At 42.0% G+C, this 24,185-nt stretch overlaps 2 protein-coding genes across 3 annotated transcripts; both read right to left on the bottom strand.

Annotated features, from left to right (window-relative positions):
• Window positions 1-427: 427 nt before the first annotated feature.
• LDLRAD1 (low density lipoprotein receptor class A domain containing 1) lies at window positions 428-8,683 on the bottom strand. The gene is made up of 6 exons (XM_083619519.1): window positions 7,960-8,683; window positions 7,567-7,621; window positions 4,993-5,154; window positions 4,409-4,546; window positions 2,801-2,929; window positions 428-1,882 (listed from the first exon to the last, which is right to left on the bottom strand). The coding sequence occupies exons 1-6, from the start codon at window positions 7,978-7,980 to the stop codon at window positions 1,734-1,736; spliced, it is 654 nt and encodes a 217-aa protein (XP_083475645.1). The 5' UTR covers window positions 7,981-8,683; the 3' UTR covers window positions 428-1,733.
• Window positions 8,684-13,646: 4,963 nt separating this feature from the next.
• Window positions 13,647-23,932, bottom strand: TMEM59 (transmembrane protein 59). Of its 2 annotated transcripts, none has more exons than XM_083619492.1 (8): window positions 23,613-23,932; window positions 20,631-20,736; window positions 19,160-19,257; window positions 18,856-19,008; window positions 18,523-18,604; window positions 17,919-18,003; window positions 16,968-17,076; window positions 13,647-15,883 (listed from the first exon to the last, which is right to left on the bottom strand). In XM_083619492.1, the coding sequence occupies exons 1-8, from the start codon at window positions 23,811-23,813 to the stop codon at window positions 15,731-15,733; spliced, it is 987 nt and encodes a 328-aa protein (XP_083475618.1). In that variant the 5' UTR covers window positions 23,814-23,932; the 3' UTR covers window positions 13,647-15,730. The 2 variants fall into 2 exon arrangements, with proteins under 2 accessions (XP_083475618.1, XP_083475619.1); XM_083619493.1 differs by having other exon boundaries at window positions 17,919-18,000; window positions 23,613-23,899.
• Between the last annotated feature and the right edge of the window lie 253 nt (window positions 23,933-24,185).

Below are 24,185 nucleotides of genomic sequence, written 5' to 3'. Positions count from 1 at the left end.
GGTCCCAGCTCCTGCCAACCTAGTAGTTCGAAAGCACGTCAAAGTGCAAGTAGATAAATAGGTACCGCTCCGGCGGGCAGGTAAAGGGCGTTACTCTGGTTTGCCAGAAGCGACTTAGTCATGCTGGCCACATGACCTGGAAGCTGTACGCCGGCTCCCTTGGCCAATAAAGCGAGATGAGCGCCGCAGCCCCCAGAGTCAGTCACAACTGGACCTAATGGTCAGGGGTCCCTTTACCTTTACCTTTACTATACTATATAGATCCCTAGATGAATTAAATGAGAGCTAACACGTGGTACTTTTGTATCCTACTGTGTTGTTACATGGTACTGTTCCACTTCATTGCTGTGGATTTTTTTGTGTGGGTGTGTTGTTTCAAGCTGAGACTGAGTTTTCAAATTTTGCCGAGGAACACATGCTAGCACAGTATAATAAAACATACTAAAATCAAGTTTTATTTACTCAAGCAGTAACATATTTAATACAATATGTAAATTAAAGTGACTGTCAAACGAAAAACAGATAAGCATGACTCCTAACCCCATTCATCTGCCATTAGTGTTTAAACACTTAGCATTTAATGATGTGCTGTGAAGTGAATAAGATTTAGTTGGGCAACTAACAACTTGTAAATGTTTGTTTATTGCACCATATATATTGCATGACTTGTCACAATAGGAAATAAGAGTCATTCGTTTTAGTCTGATGGTATATGTTGGTAGAAATCTGATTATCAGATACGAATATTGACTTAAAGGTCTGTTTGTAGTACCCGTTTCATTATATAAGACGATGTCTGCATCTACATAAGAGTATGAAAGTCACACAAACCTCTTCCAGAAGACTATTCTGAGGCCACTTTATCGTAGTTACAACTGACAGCTAATGCTCTCACTTTTAAGGGTTCATTCCACTCTAATAGCTGCAGGTCACACCAGGCATGTTAGAGGTATAAAAAGGTGAGGGCTTTGAGATACAATAATATTGTAGACTGAAGTGCAATGTATCAAATACAGCAGCATGGTTTGAAATAAATGATCTTTTACTCATCAAACACCCAAATGCCCATAGCTAAGGGAAAATAACAGAGAAAAGGAGAGGGGAAAACAGAGAGTTCACATGGCAGGTAATCACTGCCCTCTTAAATGTCATCTAGGAATAAGATACCTATTAGTTTCCATCACTGTAAGTGCTTGTGCAATAGCTGCCATTGATCAGCAATTGCGAGAAGGATTCCGCCTGAACTGAGTTCTACACACATATAAAAATCATTCTGGAAACCCTTTTAAAAAAATAAAAAAATAAAAAAAATACATTTAATTTTCCATAAGGCTCACCATTGCCATCTAGTGTCACATTGTATATTGCACTTTAAACACACTTAAAACATTTTATTTGCGGCTGTCCCTGGTCCTTTACCCTGTTACAAAGCAAGATTTCGCAGCTTCCAGTACTTGTGGAAGTCTGAGCCAGATTTTTTGGTAGCAGGCTTCTTTTCCTCCTTTCACTTTTTGTAGCAGTGGGTTTTGAGGAAGCCAAGGGTGTTATACACACATGCAGACACACTTTACTGAGCTCAAAAGGTGAAAGATCACTGGTCTAGGAGCAGCACATCTAACACTACACAATGCATCCATCGCAAGCCCCTCTCATAAATACGTATGGCAATTCCCCAACAGCAGTATTTGATGGATAGCTCCCATTATTTTCTGAAGGTTACAGTCCTGGAGTGCTCATCTTGTGCAGATGTATTCATCAGACCAGTCACTGCAGTGCTGTATTCCATCTCGGCAAAGACGTCTGGGAATGCAGCGACAGTACATATGGAAGACAACCATGGTGCATCCCCACCATTGAGGCCCACAAGGAGGACAACTGGCCCCTGGAATAAAAAAGAAGCATAACAGATGTACTCAGCAGAGATGGGGACCAGATGCTGGGCTCCAGCTCCCATCAGCCCCAGCCAGCATGGCCACAGTGGTCAGGGATGTTGGGAACTAGTGCAAAATCCCATGTCGCTAAACTAGAGAATGACACTATGCAAAAGAGGATATTCTGGTAGATGAAAAGGGACTGTACCAACCTGAAGGACTTACAATCCAGCATATTTCACACAAAGTGGTGCAGCGTTGGGGAGCTGAGGCGGGTCATGGCCTTGGGCACAGAATTCTGAGGGGGTGCAACCTAGCACGCCCATGACTGGCTCCCGTGCCAAGGCCTCATGGCTACTTCCTTACGGAGTTGTGGGGAAGCGAGCTGTGCCCAGGCCCAGGCCTTCAGGGCTGTGGCACCACCTCCTCCTAATTTATTACTGATACACCTCCCATCTGGCTGGGCCTCCCCAGCCACTCTGGGCGGCTTCCAACAGGGTATTAAAAACAATAAAACATGGCCAGTGAAGAGACATTCTGCCTCAGGGCAGAAATCCCACCAGCTGGAGCCTGGGCTTTTCCCAGCCAGCCCCGGTTCTTCCCTTAGGCCTTCCTCCCATGTGTCCTTGGGCAAGGGGCGCAGAGAGGAGTGCAGCCAACTCACCTCTGGCGCTGCAGGGACGCCACCAAGCCCACCAAGGAGCACAAGCCACCACTCACGCCGGGAGTTTGACAAGCTGAGAGGGCAAATGCGGCAACCCGCAGGTAACCTCCATGAGGAGCCATTGCAGCAGAGGCACAGTGAAGTGTGCCTGCTGTGTTGCCTCACGTGCAACACCCGCAAGGAGGTTATGGGGTGCAATCCTTGCCTGGGCACTGCTCCCATTTATCCATTAACTACAAGCAGAACTTTGTAAGAAAATACTTACAAGCTCCTACTTCATCAGAACAGTCACCGCAGTCATTGATTCCATTACATCTTTTGTCTGCGTAGACCCAAACCTTGCGGTTGCTGCAATAAAATATCAAGTATCCTGGAAGGTTGTTGGGCAAATCATCTACAAAAAAATAAAGAAAGAAGCAGAAACGGTGAGGGGAGAAAATGCTGTATTGCGCAAAATATATACTAGGTAAAAACAGCAGTGGCTTACAATGTGGTAATTAGTAATAAATAACAATACAACTAAGGCAATCTTGATACTCTCACTGAACTCAATGGGACTTTCTTCTGAACAGACAAGTACAAGTTTGCATCGTAAGCTGCATAGATCCTCAAAGTAAAACAGCATACATGGGGGGTGGGGGGTGGGGGGTGGGGGGTGTTGAAGTTCATTCCAGAAACATAGTCTGTGAAGAGAACATCCCTCTCCTTACTTTGCAGGTGGAAAATGAAAGTCATTCAGAAGTTCAATTACTAAGGCAATATTCACACTATTTCTGTTGAAGCAACTACATTTATTTAGTTACCATCTCTTTCTTTAAAAGGGCTTTTAAAAACAATAATAAAGGATGTTGTTAAAGGCTTTGCTTAGATATACAGACTACCAAATAGCAGCTGGAGGCGGAGGAGAGGACAGAGGATGAAGAAGGAGAAGTGTGTGCAGGGGGGGGGCTTTTCACATCCACTGGACCCCCTGGGAAACTCAACAAACTGCTGTACCTGCAACCGAGTTTGGAGAGTGCAGTTGAATGGGACACAGCTGTGGGCAGCCCCTCCAAAACAAAACAAAAGCAAGTCTAGAGTAAGAGACTAGGGTGATGTCTGGTGTTTCTAGAACTCTTATTGTTTTGAGACTTTTCGGCTTGAGCTGAAAGTTTGTTTGGACCCTGGGTGATAACTCAGAGGCTGAGAGGAAGGGTGTGTGAGAAGGGAAATTAATTGAGACACACACACACACACACACACACACACACATGCAACTTTGTGTTAATGTAACTTTTTATATGTAAGTTGTTTAAGTTGCCTATTGTTGCTTCAGGTATTTTTTACACAGCTGAGAGATATTTTGAGGCCACTTCGGTGCTACTAACACAGTGGTTTGACTTAACTCCCAGAGGCACACTCCAGTGTCTCTCAAGACAGATGGATGCCAGCAACAACAACATAGAAATTAAATAATCAAAATCAAATCACATTTTGAGGATTTATTAAAGTAGAAACTGAAATAGTCTTCTTCCAAGTGATGACTGGGCTGCAGGTATATCGTTATTGATATGTGAGAACTCCTGGCAGAGTTCACGACTTGACTTCAACCTACAACTTCAATTCAGGCTACATCAGTCCACTTGAAGAGGTCCTGAATCCTGATGCTGCTGTTCTGTTCTCTTGTCTATTCACACATGGAAATAATCACTAGATGCTGTATCGACTGATTGCAGAACATGTATGTGTGACCTCATCCTCAGTCTGCTTCTGTTTTCCTCGCCACCCAACTTGCTATAGCTTGAAGCTTTATAAAATGGCTGAGTTATGGTGGGGAAAAGCATGAGGCATTAACTGGGCATGGTAAGAGGGGGATTTAAGCAAATATTCTTACCGCATAGTGTCCCTTGCTCATCCTCCCCATTTGCACAATTTTGTCTTGCATCACAGACCTGGCTGGCTGGAATGCAGCTAGCTCTGTTGTCACATAAAAAGCCTGTCTGATTACCGGAGGTCACACATAAACGATTTACTGAAAAATAAAATTGAGATGAAACAATGGAGGATACTGACAAAGAAATGATCAGACCTAATCAGACCCCAACCCCCAGTACTATAGTGACACATTCAAATAATCCAGTTTTGACCCATAGCCATGTTGGGATGCATCACACATAAACAATGGCCATGAATGAGTTTGCAAATATATGGAAGCTTTTGCACTGCTCATGTTGATTGCAATAGAGTTTGCATGTGAGAATTTCCGGATGGATTGTGTCTTGTGCCTCACCACAGATTCCCAATAAAGCCATGACTATTTAAGGTGGTATTGTGCACGTGTGGCCTTAGTCTTGCCCATTATTTCCAATGGGTCTACTCTGAGTAGAAGAAACACTGGACACAGCCCCATTGAAAGTATTACTCCAGTTGGCAGTAGTTTGGTCACCATCATAATAACGAAAGCTAGAAATGACTGACCTGGTATATGTGGAGGGATGCCAATTGTGACCACCAATGCAATGACAGTAGCGATGACACCAAGTATACCAAGACCAATGGCAGACACACAGATACATTGTTGGGTGCAAGGGATGCATGCACAGCAATCCTTGCAGCAACCTTGCAGGCCCTGTATAGTACCTGTCACAGAGAGAAGACTTAAAGATCAATTCCAAATATACCCTCACACTAAATTTGTATGAAAATCCACACTGAGGACATTGGCTTCTGCTACTCCCTACTAATTAACCCATATTGAAATTATCCCATGGGTATTTAATTCTATGTTATATAGAACATAACTGTACAAGACTTTATACCCAAAGGTTTCAACTCGTACCACACTTAACACACACACCTGTCCCATTTATGCTAAAAAAATAATGCTGGTAACACGTAGGTCATGCCCTAATATTTGCATTTCTTCACATATATAAAAATATGTTTCTTCACAATAATCAAGAGGCTTCCTGTTGCCTTAAGTGCAAACAGCTGACCTTCTGTAAAGCTCATCTTTTTGCTTGTCAAGAGCTAATGTATGTTCTAGGCAGAGGTGAAGAAAGGTGGGTGCAGTCTGCCCTGGGTGCCATCCCTCAGGGGGATTGACATTGCTCCCCCGCCCCCGATGCTCGCCACAGGCTGCACCCCCCTGGGAGGCTTGCAGCGCCTGGTGCCCCTCCCAGAGACTCGCACTGCCCAGCGCCCCCTCCAGGAGGCTCGCAGTGGCCGGCGCACCCCCCTGGGACACACGCCCCACACCCCTGGGGTGCTCGCCCCGCCTCTGTGGGCGGCTAGCGCTGCCCCCAAGTGCACGCTGCTCCGGGAGCTGGAGCAGCTAGCTCCACTCCTGGTTCTAGTACTTTCCCCCCCAGTCTGAGGGTTGCATTCCCTTCTGGGGGTGGGGGTTGCATGCCACTGATGGGCAGGGCCAGAGGAAAAGGCAGGTGGAGTAACAGATACAATGCTTACCTTTGTATAGGCAGTTACTTTCTAGGTAAGCAAAGTCAGAGGTTTCACACACCCACACCTGTCCATCCTCCAGGAAAGAAAGAAAGAAAGGAAGGAAGGAAGGAAGGAAGGAAGGAAGGAAGGAAGGAAGGCAGGCAAGCAAAGACACCAGAGGAGAGCGCAGAGGAGGGACAGTGTAGACAGTGTAGCCTAAGGAGAGTCTTGAGGGCCAGACCATAGCTGTCAACATTTCCCTTTTTTAAAAGGAAATTCCCTTATTCCGAAAAGGATTCCTCGCAAGTAAAGGGAAAAGTTGACAGCTATGGGCCAGACAGAGTACTGGATGGTCACATTTGGTATCTGGGCCTAAGGTTTCCTATCCCTGTTCAAAGCTAAATTACGTGGTAGCACTTTATGAAGTTACAAAGCTGCTGTCAGACCATTTATTTATTTGGTCCAGTGTTCTCTACTCTGACTGGCAATGGCTCACCAAAGTGTCTTCTTAATTTGAGATGTCAAAAAGATTGAATCTGGGACAAAGCATGTGCTCTACCAGACCCTCCAAGTGTCCCTATTTTCCAGGGACGTCCCTGATTTAGAGAAGCCATCCCGGTTTCTGATTTGATCCCGGAATGTCCCACTTTTCCTTAGGGTGTCCCTATTTTCATTGGAGAAATGTTGGAGGGTATGAAGTTATCCGACCTCCGAGCCGTCTGAAGGCAACCCTGTATAGAGAAGGTTTTTTTTAATGTTTAATGTTTTATTATGTTTTTATATATGTTGGAAGCTGCCCAGAGTGATTGGGGCAATCCAGCAAGATGTGCGGGGTATAAATAGTAAAAATTAGCTGACTAATGTATTGTGTAATCTCACTCCCAGTGCTCATAACCTGCCTTTAGGTGATTAACTGCCTTCCTTTTACAAGGTACTTAAGAATTAGCTGCAACTGCCTTGAATCATTGCAATGTCTTCCTCAAAGCTTTTGTACTAGAATCCACCTATGGTACAAGACAGAAGTTGCATAGGCAGCAATGAAGCAAGCTAGAAAAGTTGAAATGGAGTGTGTGGGGGATGATCTCCCTCTTCCTGTCCCCCACTGCATATTTGTTTTTAGTTTTTAGTTTCATCCATCACTCTAGTAAGAAGAAAAGAATGCAGGAAATGCTGCAAATAAAATATTTTAATGTATTTTAAAAAATGCAATTTGTTACCCACTGTTCATTATAATTTAAATCCAAACTGGGGTAAAATGCCAATAAAATGTATTAAAACCATACCAACAATTAAGAAGACTCTTCATATTGTTATGAAGACATACCTGATGAGTTATACTTGCTATGTTTTCTAACAACAGACCACTGCCTATAGGATACTGCTTTTGAATGAACTAAAAGCATTTTTCATTTTGTAGCCAAATAATACACTACTGAAAATGAAGCAACTTTCAAATACTGTAAACTATAGAAACATCAATTGTCAAGAAGTATATGAGCCAAGTAGTATATAAGCAGAGATTTCCTCTTTTTGAAAGGACAACTTTAGTTCATAAACTAATCAGTTCCCAGCATTTTTGAACTGCTTTTTGTTAGTAAGAGTACCAATTACCTCTGTTAGCAGTAAAGAGAGAGTTTGTTGAACCAAATGAAGCTCCTTCAATTTTCTGTAATTAACAGAAATAAAATAAAATTATATTGCCTTCATTGTGAGGGAGAAGATTGTTTTTAAGGAAACACAAGGCATTACATTGTCTGTAATTACGGTGCATTCAGTATTCAGATAGAATCCCTATCTGCATACATTCAAAAACATGTAACTAACATACAGAGATTTAATTAAAACTATAATTTTTAGTTTTGATTCCAGTTTGCTACTGGTAAAATAGAGATACAGAGGTTTCCAGCGTGTCTACTTTCTAATAGCAATAAGAGCTAGCTGATCAATCGTATTAAAAGTAATAATTACATCCCCCCCCACACACAATAGAATGGATGCTATTACCTGAGGATGAATTCTGTTCATTTCTCCCCTGACTGCTGCAGGATTATGCTAATTAATAGGCAGAATTGTTCTGGCAATGTTTCCATCAATGTTCACTTCAAACTGTGTTGCTTAGGTATGAAAGGAGGAACTAGCCTCTTTCAAGCTGCCTTGCTTTATTAGCTCACCAAGCCACTAAATACATTCCTGGGGTAACGTTACCTGGCTACTAAGAGAAACAGAGGTAGGAAGAAGAAAGTCATTCTAATCCCATTCATACCTATGAAACAGAGTAAGCATAAACTCAAGAATCCCCATTAGCTTCTCCTCTGGCTAGTGCCACAAATAATTAAAAAATGTCTCAGCCCCTACTGGGCATATTACTAAACGTCACGCACAGGTAGCACTGAGTAACACTGGAAATACACTACAGGCATGAATGCTGCCCTTTCAAAGCTTTAGGGAATAAATTGCTAGTTTCATGTTCTTAACTTTAAAGTATTTTGATACAGGTGCCAACCCTTTGGTTTCTTCTCTACTAGCCTGGTTTAGGAAGTGTTCCATTTTAGCTGATATCACAAAGTAGATTATAACTGTAAATCTTCTGTTTCCACAAGTTGTTTCATGGTTGTAGTGCTTATTTCCTTCTTTAAATACACTCTCACAACAATTAAATGTGGGGGTTTTTAATTTATAAAGCAACTTTTCTTTCTTTTCTTTCAGTCGACAAGTTACAAAGTTTAGATGGAAGTGAATGAATGAATGAATAGACTTTATTTGCGTAGCCGACAGGCCATAGCATCAAAGGACAAACACCGACAAAAATACATTACGAATATAGTTACCATAAAATCTTATGACCTATTAAAACCCTAGGTAGAAGCTGGATTATCATTCATCCATGACCCTCTGTCCCATGGGCGGCGGCCTTTTCTCTGGTAGATTGTTCCAGGTCGGTTAAATGAATAGACCAGCCAAATTGAAAGATTATTGTCAGGGAATCAGGAGCAGGAGCACTGGGGAGAGAGGATTTGGAGAGCGAAGGGGAAGAATCCGAGGGCAGCGTAGGGGAGTATGACAGTGGCCCGAGAGATTCCATGAGCTTCTCCAGCGAATCAGAAGATTCCCAGAAGGGGGCGCCGATGGTCAGGGCAAGGGGGGTCCCAGGGGGGACGCACCAGAAACAAGGAGCCAGAGGGGAACCCCAAAGCAGCAGTGGAGGATCGGGACCAGTTTCCCCACCAGAGCGTAGTGGGGGGGAAGAGTCACATGTGTCAGGGGCAGTGTCTCCTCCAGAGAGGGAGTCAGGGCTGACCACGCCTCCATCGGAGAGTGGGGGAACGGAAGGGAGGTCAGTTGCAGCTAGCCCCCCCGAAGGGGGAAGCAGTGACAGCAGCAGTGAAACGGTCAGGAGGAAAGCTGCTGGCTGGGCGCGCGCGCCAAGTTCAAATGTGCAGGCGCGCGGAACAGCAGGAGACCCGGATGGGGAACCAGCTCCTAAAGCCCGCCGGAGGGAGGGAGAAGGCTCAGGGGAATCAGCGGGAGAAGAGGCTAGAAAGGGCGGAACCCCGGCGGGCAGGCAGACCCAGAGGAGGAAGGAGCAGCGGAGAAGGTGGAGCAAGGCTAGAATCTTAAATTGGTGTCAAGGGGGAGGAGACTCAGATGGAGCATCAGCGGTCTGACAGTTGAGACGTAGAGCTGCGCGCTGCGGCTCTGGAAGTGAAACTGAACTTCAATAAAGACTTTTATACTTAACAACGAAGCAGCGTTGGTCCTTTGTGAGCTGGGACCTAGGGTAGCTCTGACAATTATAAATATAAATATAACCTCGGAGGGATGGTCAGGACAGGGAGAAAGATAATATTAACCAGATGTAGATAAATTAATAATCTCAGTACTTAAAACTTGGCAGAGGTAATAAAATAATAATAATAAAACATAATAATAATAATAATAATAATAATAATAATAATAATAATAATATCCTAGGCGAGGAATCCGGGTGACGACACTGATGTCATTCAGATAACAGCTCTCAGTCTCATTGCTCTCTCGATAAATTTGGCAACCTTCTCTGTTGTTGAGCTGTTCTGGTCGGCTAGGAGTGAGAACAATTTGGCTTCACAAGAGCGGCCCGGGATGGCAGATAGGAGCGGCGTGATGGTCTCGTCCCTGAGATCTTTATATAGGGAGCAAGACAAGAGAACGTGTGACACAGTCCCTACGTAGCCTCTACGTTTGATATCTACCTTCAAGAACAGCTGAGGGTAACATATTTAGTCTGGCCAGTGTAAAGGCCCGCCTGAGTTTTGGAATGGTTAAGGTAGACAAATAAGGTGCCCGAAAATCAAAGTGGGAGGGGGGCAGATAAGTGTACCAAGCACTAAATTTCTTAATACAGTGGTGCCTCGCAAGACGAAATTAATTCGTTCCGCGAGTCTTTTCGTCTTGCGCGGTTTTTCGTCTTGCGAAGCACGGTCCGTCGCAACTGCACCTCTTCAAGCGGCTTTAAGAAAAAAGGAAACAAACTCGCAAGACGTTTTCGTCTTGCGAAGCAAGCCCATAGGGAAAATCGTCTTGTGAAGCAACTAAAAAACCAAAAAACTCTTTCATCTTGTGAGTTTTTCATCTTCCAAGGCATTCGTCTTGCGAGGTACCACTGTATGGGCCAGATTATTCTGCTGTTCAATATCCTTCATGCGCTGGTCAATAAAGGTTTTTGCCTTGGGGAGACCCATTTTCAGGAGATGCTGTGCTTGGAGGCCACATGTAAATAGTTTTTGATGCACTACTTTGGACCACTGACTTCTATGAGCATCTCGTGCTACTAGAGGTAGTAGTCCGGATGGGTTTAAATTTAAGCGAAGCCAATAGTTGAATTTTCTTAACCAGGTCCGGGTTTCGACGGAGAGGAGGCCAGTCTCCAGCCGTAGGGCTGCATTTGGTGCGCATGGTGGAACGGCTAGAATCTGTCTTAAAAATTTAGACTGGACCGTTTCAAGTGTGCGGCAATGATTTCCCGTCCAAATTTGGGCCCCGTAGAGTAATTGCGCCAAGGGTTTTGCTTGAAAGACCTCCAGAGCTGCTGGGATATGTCTGCTCCCCTTCATAAAGTAAAAGCGAGACAGTATTTTGGCGCTTTGAGATGCTTTTTCCCTAGCATATTTATGATGGGCCTCCCAGGCCCCTGTTGACTGGAAAACTACTCCGAGGTATTTGAAAATTTTGACCTGTTCTATTAGCTGATTGTCCATCTCCCATCTGTGATGTCTGTGTCTCCTAGTGAAGACCATGACTTTGGTTTTTTGGTGATTAACCAGCAGTTGATCTCTCCTGCAGTAGGCTGAGAATTCTCTTAGTAACCTTTTGAGGCCTACTTTAGTTCGTGATAAGAGAACCGCGTCGTCCGCATAGAGGAGCACTAAAATTGATTTTTCGGCCAATTTGGGGGCATGAAACTCCGGGGATGTTAGGTATTTGACCATGTCATTTATATATAAGTTGAATAAGGCCGGGGCTAAAATACAGCCCTGCTTGACTCCTTTGGTGGCTGGTACAGGGCCAATTAGTTGCCCATTTACTGAGGTTCTTACATATAACTTGGAGTCTTTATATAGGCTTTTTATCAAGAATAGTAATCTTTTGTCAATGTTGGTAGCATTGAGTTTAGCCCAAAGTTTGACTCATGAGATCAAGTCAAAGGCCGCCTTCAGGTCAATAAATGCTGCGTATAGAATCCCACGTGTTTTATTGACGTATTTGTCAATGAGGTGTGCTAATACGAAGCAATGGTCTATTGTTGTTCTGCCCTGTCTGAAGCCGGCTTGCTCCTCTGCCAGAACTGCCTCAGTTTCCATCCAGTCAATTAGCTTGATGTGGAGGTGTTTGGCATTCAGTTTGCTGGGGATAGTAAGGCGGCTAATGGGTCTATAGCTCGCTGGATCTGCCATAGGACCCTTTTTATAGATTGGAATAATTACTGCCTCTGTCCAGCAACCAGGTATTATGCCTGTTGAATCGATGTATGTAAATATTGACGCCATTATAGGAGCCCACCAACTGATATTGTTCTTCATGAGCTCTGCTGGAATGTGGTCTATGCCCGGGGCTTTGTTGTTTTTCAGTTGAGCAATTAGTTTCCCCACCTCCTCTATGGAGACAGGAGGCCAATATGGTAAATTCTCGGAGTAGGCACTTAGATCATTGTGCTGAGCTTTGTCGTCATAGAAGAGGGTTTGAAAATATTTCATCCACTGGGGTTCTACAGTACATGTGGGACCAATCCGCTCCTGGCCCAGGAGGCCCATAATGGTACGGTTTAGATGGAAGTGTGGAAAGGATCAAACCCTTTAAGGACTTTTCCTACTGAACGAACAAAAATATGTCTGTACTAATGACTGAACTTTGTTTCAGTTTTATGATCACAGCTTATAAAGCACTGATCTTTTGATGCAGTGGACTGAAGATTTTGAGGCAGAACCTTCCAATATGTTAAAGCTCAGCTATTTGAAGGAAACAAACCACTGGGGTTCAATAAGGCCCTTGCAGGAACCTGTAGAGCAGAGGTGGGGCCAAATGCAACCCCCTTCCAGCTTATGTCTGGTCCTCAGAACTTTGCCCAGGCCACAGCCCCTCTCCTCAGGCAACACCCCTCATTAGCCCTAATTCATACCACAAATATGGTATTTTTGCCCGGTTGGAATGTGCCTGTAGACTCTGAGGCCACTTGCTTGCATGGAAAACGGTGTAAATGTGTACAGAAACTGAATATCTGTACTGTACATTTGTTGCTCCAGCCACTTTTGCTTCTGGTTCCACCCACCTCTGGCAGGCAGCCCTCTGACATTTGCCCAGAGGGGAAGATGGTCCTCAAGCCAAAAATATTGCCCTCCTCTGCTGTAGAGCTCATGCTGGAGCTAGAATTAAGTCTCATTATCACAACATTTGGGGTTCCAGAAAAATGCAGAGTTTAGAACTGACCTAAGTCAAGGGTGGGAGGGGCTGGGTCTGTTGCTAGAGATCAGCTTCCATTAGTCCCAGCCATCATGACCAGTGGTCAAAGCTGATGGGAAGCTGTAGCCCCAATAAATCTTGGAACGCCACATATTTCCATCTCCAATGTGAGTAAGGCATGTCAATCAATTCTGCCAAGGAACCTTGCCTTGGCCAACTCCCCTCTTTCAGTAAATTCACAAAGCTCCTTAAGTTTCACCATCAAGTCTACCTAAGATAAGGGCACCTAGTGTTAGGAGCCAAGCTTGAAAATGGTCCAGAAAATAAATGGATACTTGCATATTTTTTGAAAAAAATAGCAAGGCAAAACTGATCGGGTAGCCCAATATTCAGTTCAGCCACAGTTAATTTTGAGGCGTGTTCACAATATAGGCTTTTGTAGACTTATTAGACACAACAATGTTTAAGCACCATTAAGACATCAATTATCTTTGTTACTGAACACAATGGATTTTATTAATCTCCAAAGCTAGAGCAGAACAGTTCAGTTCTGTGAAATGAAGTATGAAACAAGATCAGTGTTTTATATTTAATGGACAGGTATTTTTCAACTAGCTGATCTGAATCACCAGAAGAGAGCTTTCAGTGTTGCTTTTCAGACCAACCACAACTGAAGTTTGGTAGACTGACACGGTTGCTAACAGGGGACCACTAACTTCTCCTCCTAAAAAAAGTAGTACATTAAGTAGCACTAGTTCTTTTAGCCATTGATTTATTGTAGACCTTTAAACAGATTTCAGCTCAAGTTGTCACAGTGAGAGAAGAATCCAGTTACATCATAGCAATATGGAATCCTTAGTTCAACAATACTGAACCTTCAAAGTAAGGGTACTACATTTCAGTCCATTTAACCTTTACTGTATATAGTCTGGATTATTTTGCAAAGGCATCTCCTAAAACAAGAATCCAAATGAAAAACAAATGTATAAGTTAAAGCAAATGTAATTGAAATAATTGGTGCATAATACAACAGTATTTTAGCACAGCAAGTGAAAAATCAAGACAACTGATATTGCAGAAGTTATCGTACAACACAAACAGCAACTGAGCTGCAAAAGTTGCTTGAAAGTAACTATTTCACAGATTGATAAAGGAGTGTCCATGGTTTCTCGCTTTAAGAAACAGGGCAAGTTTTAAACTTCAGAATTTGTATTGACTAGATGAAACCACAGCAATATAACTTGCTTAATGATTGCCCTTGCAAGTTATTCTATTAGGCTCCCATTGATCAACTTTTAGACAGAAAACCTCATTTTCTACCACCACTGTATTAGAGAATCATCAGCTTTATAATTATGCAGAGATGCTGTCAATAGTGATATTTATAGAGAATGGCATACCAATTTTATTGGCTTGTCACTTCACCGTAGAGTTTACAATAGTTGCCTCTTCTGTTGTTCGTCATTTACTTGAAGCATGGACACTTCAGTAAACCGAATAAAGATGCTTATTATTTTTCAGAACATTTTTACCAATTAGCAAGGGTAAATTAAAATTTAAAACATTAAAGATTTTTAGAGCACTTGTAAAAAAATACTGAAATAAAATTCCCAGTTCAACACATTTAGAATTATATTAACAATAAATTAGAACTTGCAAACTCCCCTGGAAAGTACTGATTTATAAAACTGTATTAGACAAGACATTTGTTTGGTCACAAGCCTCAACGTAACGATTTATTATTCATTAAGTAGGTTTTTAAAAGCTGGCCATGTCCCAGATAGGGTTAAGTGTAAACTGTGTCTGGGTTTATGCATAGTGAGAAACCATGATTATCTATTCCAAGAATGAGTTCCAACATCCTTGGGCTTGTGAGTATCTTCCCTGCTTTGTGCCCCAGAGGAAGAAATTGAAAACTTTTTATTTCAATTTTGAACTAACAGATTCTAGCAACAGCTCTGTATAGCGAACACAAGCCAGGATCAAACCATAGTTTCAGATCTTGGCTGGCATCTGCATAAGAGGGAGGTGTGGCTAGTTTAAAATTGAAAGTAGCATTTATCAATTTCAACGGGTGTGTGAAGGAGTGTGAGAGTCAAGAGACTTCTTGTGAAGATGTCAAATATACCAATGTCCAATATACACAGAAATTTTTGTCTGCCACCAATGTTGCCTGTTTTTTAGGGAAAGGTTGTTGTTGTTTAAATTAGTCATTTCTCTGAGCCGACAAGTGTAGCAAATGAAAGCCAGGGAACCTTATTTGTTTTAGGATACAGAAGTGACACCATAATAGATTCCTCTATACATTAAAGTTTTATTTCTGACCCACAGTACTTCAGTGCCAGAAACTGGCACAAAGGTCAACAAAAATGTACTCTTATTGTGGAAAATGAGCCATTTGAAGCAATAAGGATTTCTAAGCAATTCTACATGTTAGTTTCATTTATCCACAGCTGAGAAGACAACTTAAAAGGCATCTTTGACCACAAAAAATTCCTTACACTATTAGAAACAAGATTCCAAATATACACTCTGATACCAACAGATGTTCATAATTTGAAAATACCACAACCTTAATGTATAGACAATACTTATGATTTTCGGTAAGAAAAAAAAAAGATGCAAATAAAGGTAAATTCTCTACAAACCCCATTTGCTCAACACAATTTCCTTTACTGGTGGAAAATGAGATTGAATTCCATGACAGTAGAACAGCAATCAATTATGTAACTTTATTTGAATCTGAATTTTGACTACCCCTGCAAAAGCCTCTTCATTGGAAAAAGTCGCCAAAGTTAACAGAAGTCTTAGAATAAGATAATGAATTCATTTTTTAAATCTATATTGCTGACTGAGTCAAGTTAACTTTCGTAGGTAGAGGTCCAGCTTCTTCTTCATCAGCCTTGCATTTAACCACAATGAGAGCAGAAGTTGGGTATCGATTCAGTTTTTGTTCATTCATGTATTCCAAATCCCCATAGATACTCAGCTTCTAAAATAACAACAACAACAAAATGATATTAGATGGAAATCATTTCACACAGTAAGTTTTATTCCAGTACATCTTGGTGCATGGATATCATGACTAAAATCTTATGCACACTTACTGGAGAATAACTCCTACTGAAGTCAGTGGGGCTTACATTCAAGTAAACATGCTTAGGATTATACTGTTAAACAGGACCACACACTTTTAGTTCACTCTCCAGAAACATAGGGTTGGGGAGGGTAGGGGTGAGGAGTAGAAGATATTAAACAAGTCTTTATGAGTGAAATTATCAAGGCTTTGAGACACTGGCACAGAAAAGGCACAATTAAATTGTGCATCAGTAGGAAGTAGCAATGGAAGACTTCAAATTTTAATAAAGATTTTGGACATTACATCTGAAACATAATTAGCCCTTTAGCTGAGCACCACTTTTTAAAATGGCTGCATATGGCTCCACAAAACTACACGATGATAGATCTTGATCTAATCCTGCATAGCATTTTGTATGTTACATAATATATGAATGGCTATCCATATGACTTCTACAATGGTATTTTATTTACATTAACATTTTCAGGCATATTTGCTACCAGAAATGCCTCCCCCTTTTTTTGCATTCTGGCCTAACTGTACTATAACTTTTATGAACTGAAATGGCTTCAGTACTGCAACCTCACAGAAATGCCCACCAAATCTAGAGAATGTCATCTTGCTAAGCAAAAATCACGTGCATGCTTTGCTTCTGCTGGGAGATGTCAAAACTCATCCCATGAAACCACCCTTGTTATCTTTTGTTTCCCTGAAAAAGCTAGCATGAACTGTCACTACCAGTTTACATATTCCATACTGTATTTGCCCCAGTGATCATATCAGCTGATTAAGTTGGTAATTTCATTGGAGGTTAGCTACAAGCAGGTGAGACCTCTTACAATATATAATCAATATATATGTTCACAATCCTGTTTCATTAACAAGAGAATCATTAGATACTCTCTTCTGCACAAAAGGGCTCTAATCAAACCCAAAGCATTCTGATATCACAGAATATAATGTGGTAGGATGCTGGAAAGTTTAGGACTTAAGTTACCTCAGATGGAACATATTGCTCCACAGCAGTAGTAACAGTTGCACAACAAATCCAGAGCAACACCAGTACAGAAAGGACAAGTGTGGTTGTCAGTATCCAGCCAGAATTTCTGGAAAATAAGAAAACAGATCAGCCATAAAGACAAGCTTGAGGTATATTGAAAATTGTATCCCCCCTAAATATTCGTTTCTACACACACACAATCCAAAATAGGCAGACTTAGATGCCATCACAGTCAACTACTGTACCTTAATCTGGTCCCAGAAAATAAACAAAACCATTGTCTTTGAGCTTTCAGGATCTAATAAGAGGTTATTATTCCCCATTACCATTTACCTTCAGTGAAAATGATCACATGATCATGTCTCAGCTTAATAAGCCAAGATATGTACAGACAATATGCCTGTGAAATACAGTGATTTCCTTTCATGGTGTGCCTGAATTAACCAGAGTTTTCAATTTCATCCAAACCAGGAACTACAGTTACTAGGTTCAGAAGAACTTAAGACCTTTCAAAGTTGGTTTAAGAGCCAAAGCTGTTAACAATCACTGCCACAAGCCTAAAAGCACAACTACTTTAGCCCCTTTCATACTCAAACTGACCCTCAATATTATGTGAGCCAACAGCTTTGCTCAGAACTTTGTTTTACTTATAGATAGACCTAACCTAGTAATATTAAAGAATGGTCTGAGTTTGGAAACAATGTTCAATGCAAGCAGCATGACAGCAATGTTTGTAGTAAAAGTTGTGCCACTATGGGCATTTCCTGTTTTTAAAGAGCATTCAGTTAGATACAGCATAAACAGTCAGAATGTTAATTTTAAGAAAATGTTTTGTGAAAACATTTGACATGATTGTTTTGGTAGTTGAACTACATGTGATATACAGCATTAGGGAATGAAACATGTCTCTCCCTTAAGCAATTACTTCATATGCTAAAATGTACATACATTGAAACACATTTGAAGAAGTTATCACTTTCATCTTCGTCGAAGAATCCCTTGCGTGTCTGTGGACCTCCTGGCTGCAGATCTACTGAAAATCATAGTACATTTTTTGTTTAATTTTATCACAGAATCCAAGACACATATGCTCCAGTGTCCAATCTCTCTGTACGCTATGAATGTCTACCCAACCTTTTTTCCTTCCGGTAAATTCTCCTGCTAGACACAGCAAGCTCTTTAAATAAATGCTAAGATTGAGCAATGCCCCCTTTTTTTAACTGGAAGGAAGTCCTAGGAAAAAGCGAACAGCTAAAAAATATCTTGTGGGTTTGTTTCTTACATTTGCAACACGCAGTGTCTTGCTGAACCAGAGCCAATGAAGCAACTGAAGTACAAAACTTGTAAAAACATGTTTCAGTTGCCATGTTTAAACATCAGACAAAGATTGTGTCATCAAGCAAATTCCAAACAGTAAGCATCTTAAAAAATAAGCTACTGGTTTCCACAGTTATCTAATCATGGATACAAATTGCTGGTCAGACACTGACAGTACATCCTTACCATTTGGCAAACCATATTCTATTCCTTGAAGTTCCCTAAAACAACTTACAAGATGCTTTGCGAAATGATGGTTCTTTTAAATCCTGTGTTTCCTGACCAGGACTTTCAATGAACTGAACTTCTGGCTTTGACTGAAATAATAACAAAACCTTCAAATTAGTGAAACAAACCCAACATATTTACCTACATAATGACACAAACTGCAATTTAAATAGACACATTATATTTTTACCATTTTTAAGCAGAGCAAACCCAATAAAACAGAACACTCCCAGACATTTAACATGGAGTTATTTGATTTAAAACAGAATAACAAAAAACACCCTCCCTTAGTTCCCTTGAACTCTTATGCCAGAACAGGTAAGAGCAGGTTAGCAAGTACCTGGAATATTACTATTTTGCCATCATCAGCTTGAAGGTAGAAAGTCCATGAGGAGGTGATGAAACTATGGGCTGTTTCCATCATATCACTCCAGAATGATCTTACAAGCGTAAGGGGGAATAGAAGATGCATTCTTGGCATTAAGGACATGAGCTGCAAATAAATAGTGATTCACATATTAATATAAAAGCAACAATTTCAAACATGTCACAGAGCTTCTCTCCACAATTTACTTTAAAAATAGTTGAAGAATGGGAATACGAGCAGTGAAAATGTATTCACTCACTTTAATATAAATACTTACATGGTCTCGTCTCAGTTCAGCATATGGTAACTGATTCTGGCATCCAAGACGGCAGGCATATTGTTCATCAGACTGAGAGGTATATGCCTCAGAACATGCTGTAAAAGACACATTCTTTCAGTTTAAATGTTCACAACTTCCACATAAGCAGCTAAAGCACAGTTGAATATTAGGGGTGCAACACCACACATATTGCTACTAATGTTGGACTTCCCTTCCCTGACGCTCATCTTTCCAATCAAATTATGTCAGTGAAGAGATAAGAGAGAAGCAAAATTGAACTACACTTCAGCATTCAGGATCTGTAAAAACACCCACACCCCCTCCCCAAGTGACAGAAATACCAAAGAGGGGCAGGGTAAAAACAGAATACCCACTCACTTTCAGTATGCCCCCTGAGCTATATGCTTAGCTTTCAGTTATGCCAACTCTGTCAGGATGCAACTTCTAAAAGGCTCCAGTTCCAACATTTTAGATAGGAGACAGGCAAAATAATAGCATTGCAGAGTGAAAATAACAATTGTATACAGAGAAACTGCAGAGGGAAAATAAACTCTTCCCAGAACTGTGTACTCAGTGAGCCAATTAGGGCTGCAATGCTATGTGCGCTTACTTGAAGTGAGCACTACTCAAGTCAATGGATCTACTTCCAATCAAAGCTTACAGGATTATTATTCATGAATGTTTATATTTAATGTCCAATTCAGCATGGAAACAGAACTTTCTCTTCCATGACAGGCTCAATCTTGTGACGGGGTGCAGACCTATCTCATACGGTAGAAGCAAGACCCATACTGTCTCAACAAAGCTGCAAATAGCTTTGGGACTAAGAGATTCCCATCCCAGCTGCAAGTAACTTTGTGACTGAAAACTTCTTAATTACACTTTCTTTCATCTTAGAAAACTCCTCTTTGTTTCAGAAAAATTCTCTTTCAAAGGAGAAGCTACAATTACAAAAATCTTAAGGCATCAACACTATTATTATATTTTATATCACAACATTCTCTTATGTTGCAAACTTTTGTTTATTTTAATATCTCATTTTATTCTTAAGCTTGCAATGACATATTTTATTATAACTAACAAAATGTGACAAGGTGCATGTTTTAAGGCTTATTATTTTGTTATAGATTTCCCTGATGACAGGGTATCTGTGGCTGACACATGTTGACATTAAGCCAAATTTACTTTTTTGACTTTGTAATAAATCAGATTTCATGCCCTTATGTGGACACTTATTTTGTGGCATGATTTTGGAAGCTTCCTCCTTGCTGAACTCTCTTGATGTTAATCAATTAACATCATGGTGTTAATTCTTCTCCTAGGGAGATATCCAACTAAGTCACACTTCGGGTAGACTGACTGAAATAAAATTACTGGTCAATATAGTTCAATAAGCCTACTCTGAGTAGGAAGAAAAGTGGGGACCACCCATATATTACAAGCTGAAAAAGAGGCTAGCTTATCTTACCAGAGTCACATTCCAACTTGGTCCGATTCAAATCAATCCCATCATCCACAAACTGACAAATGGAGAAGAGTCTGCAGCCCCTTTGACATGCATAGAGCTCTTCTTCCTGGTAATGAAAACCTAAGAGGTCAGTATCACTCTTTTATAATCGTCCTACTCTAACCCTACTCATACACAAAGACATACACAATGTGCTGCACAATTTAACTTCAAAAATATTTTTCTTTTATTTTTTCACAGAGCTACAAGAGTGAGCCAAGAGTTTTCACTTGAGACTTCAGCAGACTACTGAGGTTAGTAAAAGTAGGCTTTAATACAAGTCTTGTATCTGAGCCTTGAAACACCTTATACAAATATGAAACCAAGATGTTGAATAAAATATTATTATTTAGTTTACTTTGGAACAAGCTGCACAAATATAAACTATCTTGAGTGGGTGGACCAGATCCAGGTGCCCTTGATGGAAATTTATTTTCTAGATCCATTTCAATCAGGGTTTAGGCTCTGTTTTGGCACAGAAACTGCTTTGATTGCCCTGTATGAGGACCTCTGTTGGGAGAGAGACAGAGGAAATAGGTCCTGGTTAATTCTCCTCAACCTCTTAGCAGTTTTTGATACCACTGACCATGATATCCTTCTGGAGTGGCTGTCCCGAGTTAGGGATGGGTGGCACTGCTTTTGACCAAACTGTATTTGATGTATCCTTTCTCCCCAGTCTAGGGACGCGGGTGGCGCTGTGGTCTAAACCACAGAGCCTAGGGCTTGCCAATCAGAAGGTTGGCAGTTCGAATCCCCACGATGGGGTGAGCTCCCATTGTTTGGTCCCAGCTCCTGCCCACCTAGCAGTTCAAAAGGACATCAAGTGCAAGTAGATAAATAGGTACCGCTCCGGCGGGAAGGTAAACGGTGTTTCTGTGCGCTGCTCTGGTTCGCCAGAAGTGGTTTAGTCATGCTGGCCACATGACCCGGAATCTGTCTGCAGACAAATGCTGGCTCCCTCGGCCTATAGAGTGAGATAAGCGTGCAACCCGAGTCGTCCACAACTGGACCTAACAGTCAGGGGTTCCTTTACTTTTCTCCCCAGTCAACATATGGACCCCTTCTCCTATAAGCTAGATATTTATCTATTATGAATATTTCAGTCTTAATCAGGAACCTGAAAGCAGGAGTAACACACATACCAAGAAAATGGTAATTCTTATGCGGTTCAACAATCAAATGACAATGTATTGTGTAACTATGTATTTCCTGTGTAGTAACAGTGCCATAGGTATCTATCAAGGAAAGTAACAGTGTCAATGTCTTAAAGCAGTATTGATTACACTGATGGGTGCAATGGTGAACAAACAACGGCATGGAAGACATACAGTAGCTAACAATAATATGGATGTGAAAGGAGGAATTTTGGCAGAGATATGAAGGAGCATGTTTGCCGAGAAGCCCTGGTCTGATGTGTCATTATGTTAACAGCTTGGCATAATCATCATGACAGGTAAAGACCTAACATTGAGGAGAAACCTGTTATCTTGTACGGTAAGAAGCAGGTAGCTACAAGAAGCTACACAAATACTGGGCTGGGTGGGTGAAATTAAAGAATAATTTTCTCAGCTCCATGTGTGCACTGGGAAGAAGAGAGTTAGGAAAGATATCAGGACAGATACTGAACAAACACTCTTAGTGAATTTACAGTAGTATAAAAGTCAGCAAAGTGTCACTATTTTGGTTCTAGATGTGGAATTGGGGGAGTTATATAGGCTGGAAAGTGGGCTAGAATGACAACTATATTTTTGTAATAAAAATGTAGAGATCAAATCCTGTAGATGATATAGACACAATACATTTTACTTTGCAGTTTGCTGAGAAATAAGAGTGCAATCCCATGCATGCCTACTGAAAAGCAGATTCCATTGAATTAGCTAGAGTTTAATCTCAGGTAATGCACCTAAAATTGCAGCCTTAGTACCTCATGGGGAAACATAGAAAAGTTTCCGTTTCCATATGTCAATCAATCTGAAAATCATTAGCCCAACCATTATTTGGCCTTCAGACCAGCTGACAAAAGTGCTTGCATAGAAACCAGAATCTGAAGGCAGTCCCAGATACCTTATCTTAGCAGTTTTCCTTTTCCTTAAAGTTGACAGCCTTTTGCAGATACAGTATGCTGTAGCTGTGCAGGGGACAGCTGAGACCTATGCCAGCATTTTGTAAGTCTTTTCCGGCCACTTCTATGAGGAATGCAGCTAACAGGTAACAACAATAAATCATGCCACTTTGCATTTTGGTACACGTGAAGGATTTATTTTTGCACACTTCCTTTGTGTACTAGCCAGCCCAACAAGCTGAGGAGAGGAAAGTGGAGGAGAGCTGATCGCACAGAACTTAGCGGACAGCAACTGTAGAGAGACTCCCACTTGCACCCAGCCAAGCTGCGAGGCCCCACCTCAGGCAGTCAAAGACTACCAGGTGAGAAATCCATCCACGGGTCCGCGTTCTCATAGCCACTTGGCGGTTGCAACCCCAGGAAGGGCATCGCAGCACTGGCAAAACCAGTCAGGCCTCATCCACTGGCCAAAGGAGGAGCAGCAGCAGCCGCAGGAATGTGGCTTCCTTCCCATTCCCTCTCCTTACCAGGAAGAACATTCAGTCGCGGCTGCCAGTTGCCCCGAGGGCTGCACAGCGAAAGGAGAACAAGCCACGGTCGCATCCCTACACTGAGGGTGGTGGTGGGGAGATATATTAAATATAAGCAGCGATGCCACAGGGGCTGCCCCTCCTGCCCGCAACCAAGGGTCAGATTCTTATTTTTTTATTTAAAAAACCAGGAGCGCCCGGGGCTTAAATGCAGGTGGCAGGATGAAAAAGGGGAAATGCAGAGAAGGTCCCACTAACTGGCTGCTATCGTGACGTGGTTCTTGGGGGGTGGCGGAATATTTCAGTAGGGAAGGTGGGGCGCCCCCCCCCCGCCCGCCCGCCGCTTGTTACCTTGGGGTAAGTATGGAGCGGGTAGGTGCTCTGGCACGTCCGCTGGCAAGGGGCGGTGTTCCCCAGCGCCGGCTCGAAAGACTCGGAGAGGGACTCCGGAACGGGCTCTAATTCGGGCCGGGCCGCCTCGTCGCCCACAGCGAGCAGCAGCAGGAGAAGAAGAGACCCCAGCCCCAAACGGCTCGGCCGCAGCGCCGCCATCTTGAGTCGCCAACCCCCAGCCAGACGGTTGTTTATTTTTGTTAACCGCCCCTTTCGCGCTTCCGGTTTCCGGCACCCGCCGAACAGCTCTACGGACTTAAATGGATTAGACTGGACGGAGGATGCGGACTTCCGGGTTTCTTTGTGCGGTTCACACCCCCTCCCTGGGCAGAAGGGAGAACTGCTCATATAAAGGGAGCGGCTTGCGGGGGGGGGGGATACACTTGGATTTTAGTAGAACAGTATTCACTGGAGAAAGCAACCAAGAGAGGATGTCGCACTATTTGCAACTTAGTTTCATATGAAGAATTAGATAATTTGGGGTGTTAAAAATAATGATAAAAAGATTTTAAAACTTGGAAACCATAAGGT

Source organism: Podarcis filfolensis (genome assembly GCF_964270895.1).
Source record: "Podarcis filfolensis genome assembly, chromosome: 6".
In the NCBI taxonomy this organism is placed as follows: Eukaryota; Metazoa; Chordata; class Lepidosauria; order Squamata; family Lacertidae; genus Podarcis; species Podarcis filfolensis.
Note: the sequence above shows the minus strand (reverse complement) of the source record. Positions and strands in the feature narration are given on the sequence as shown.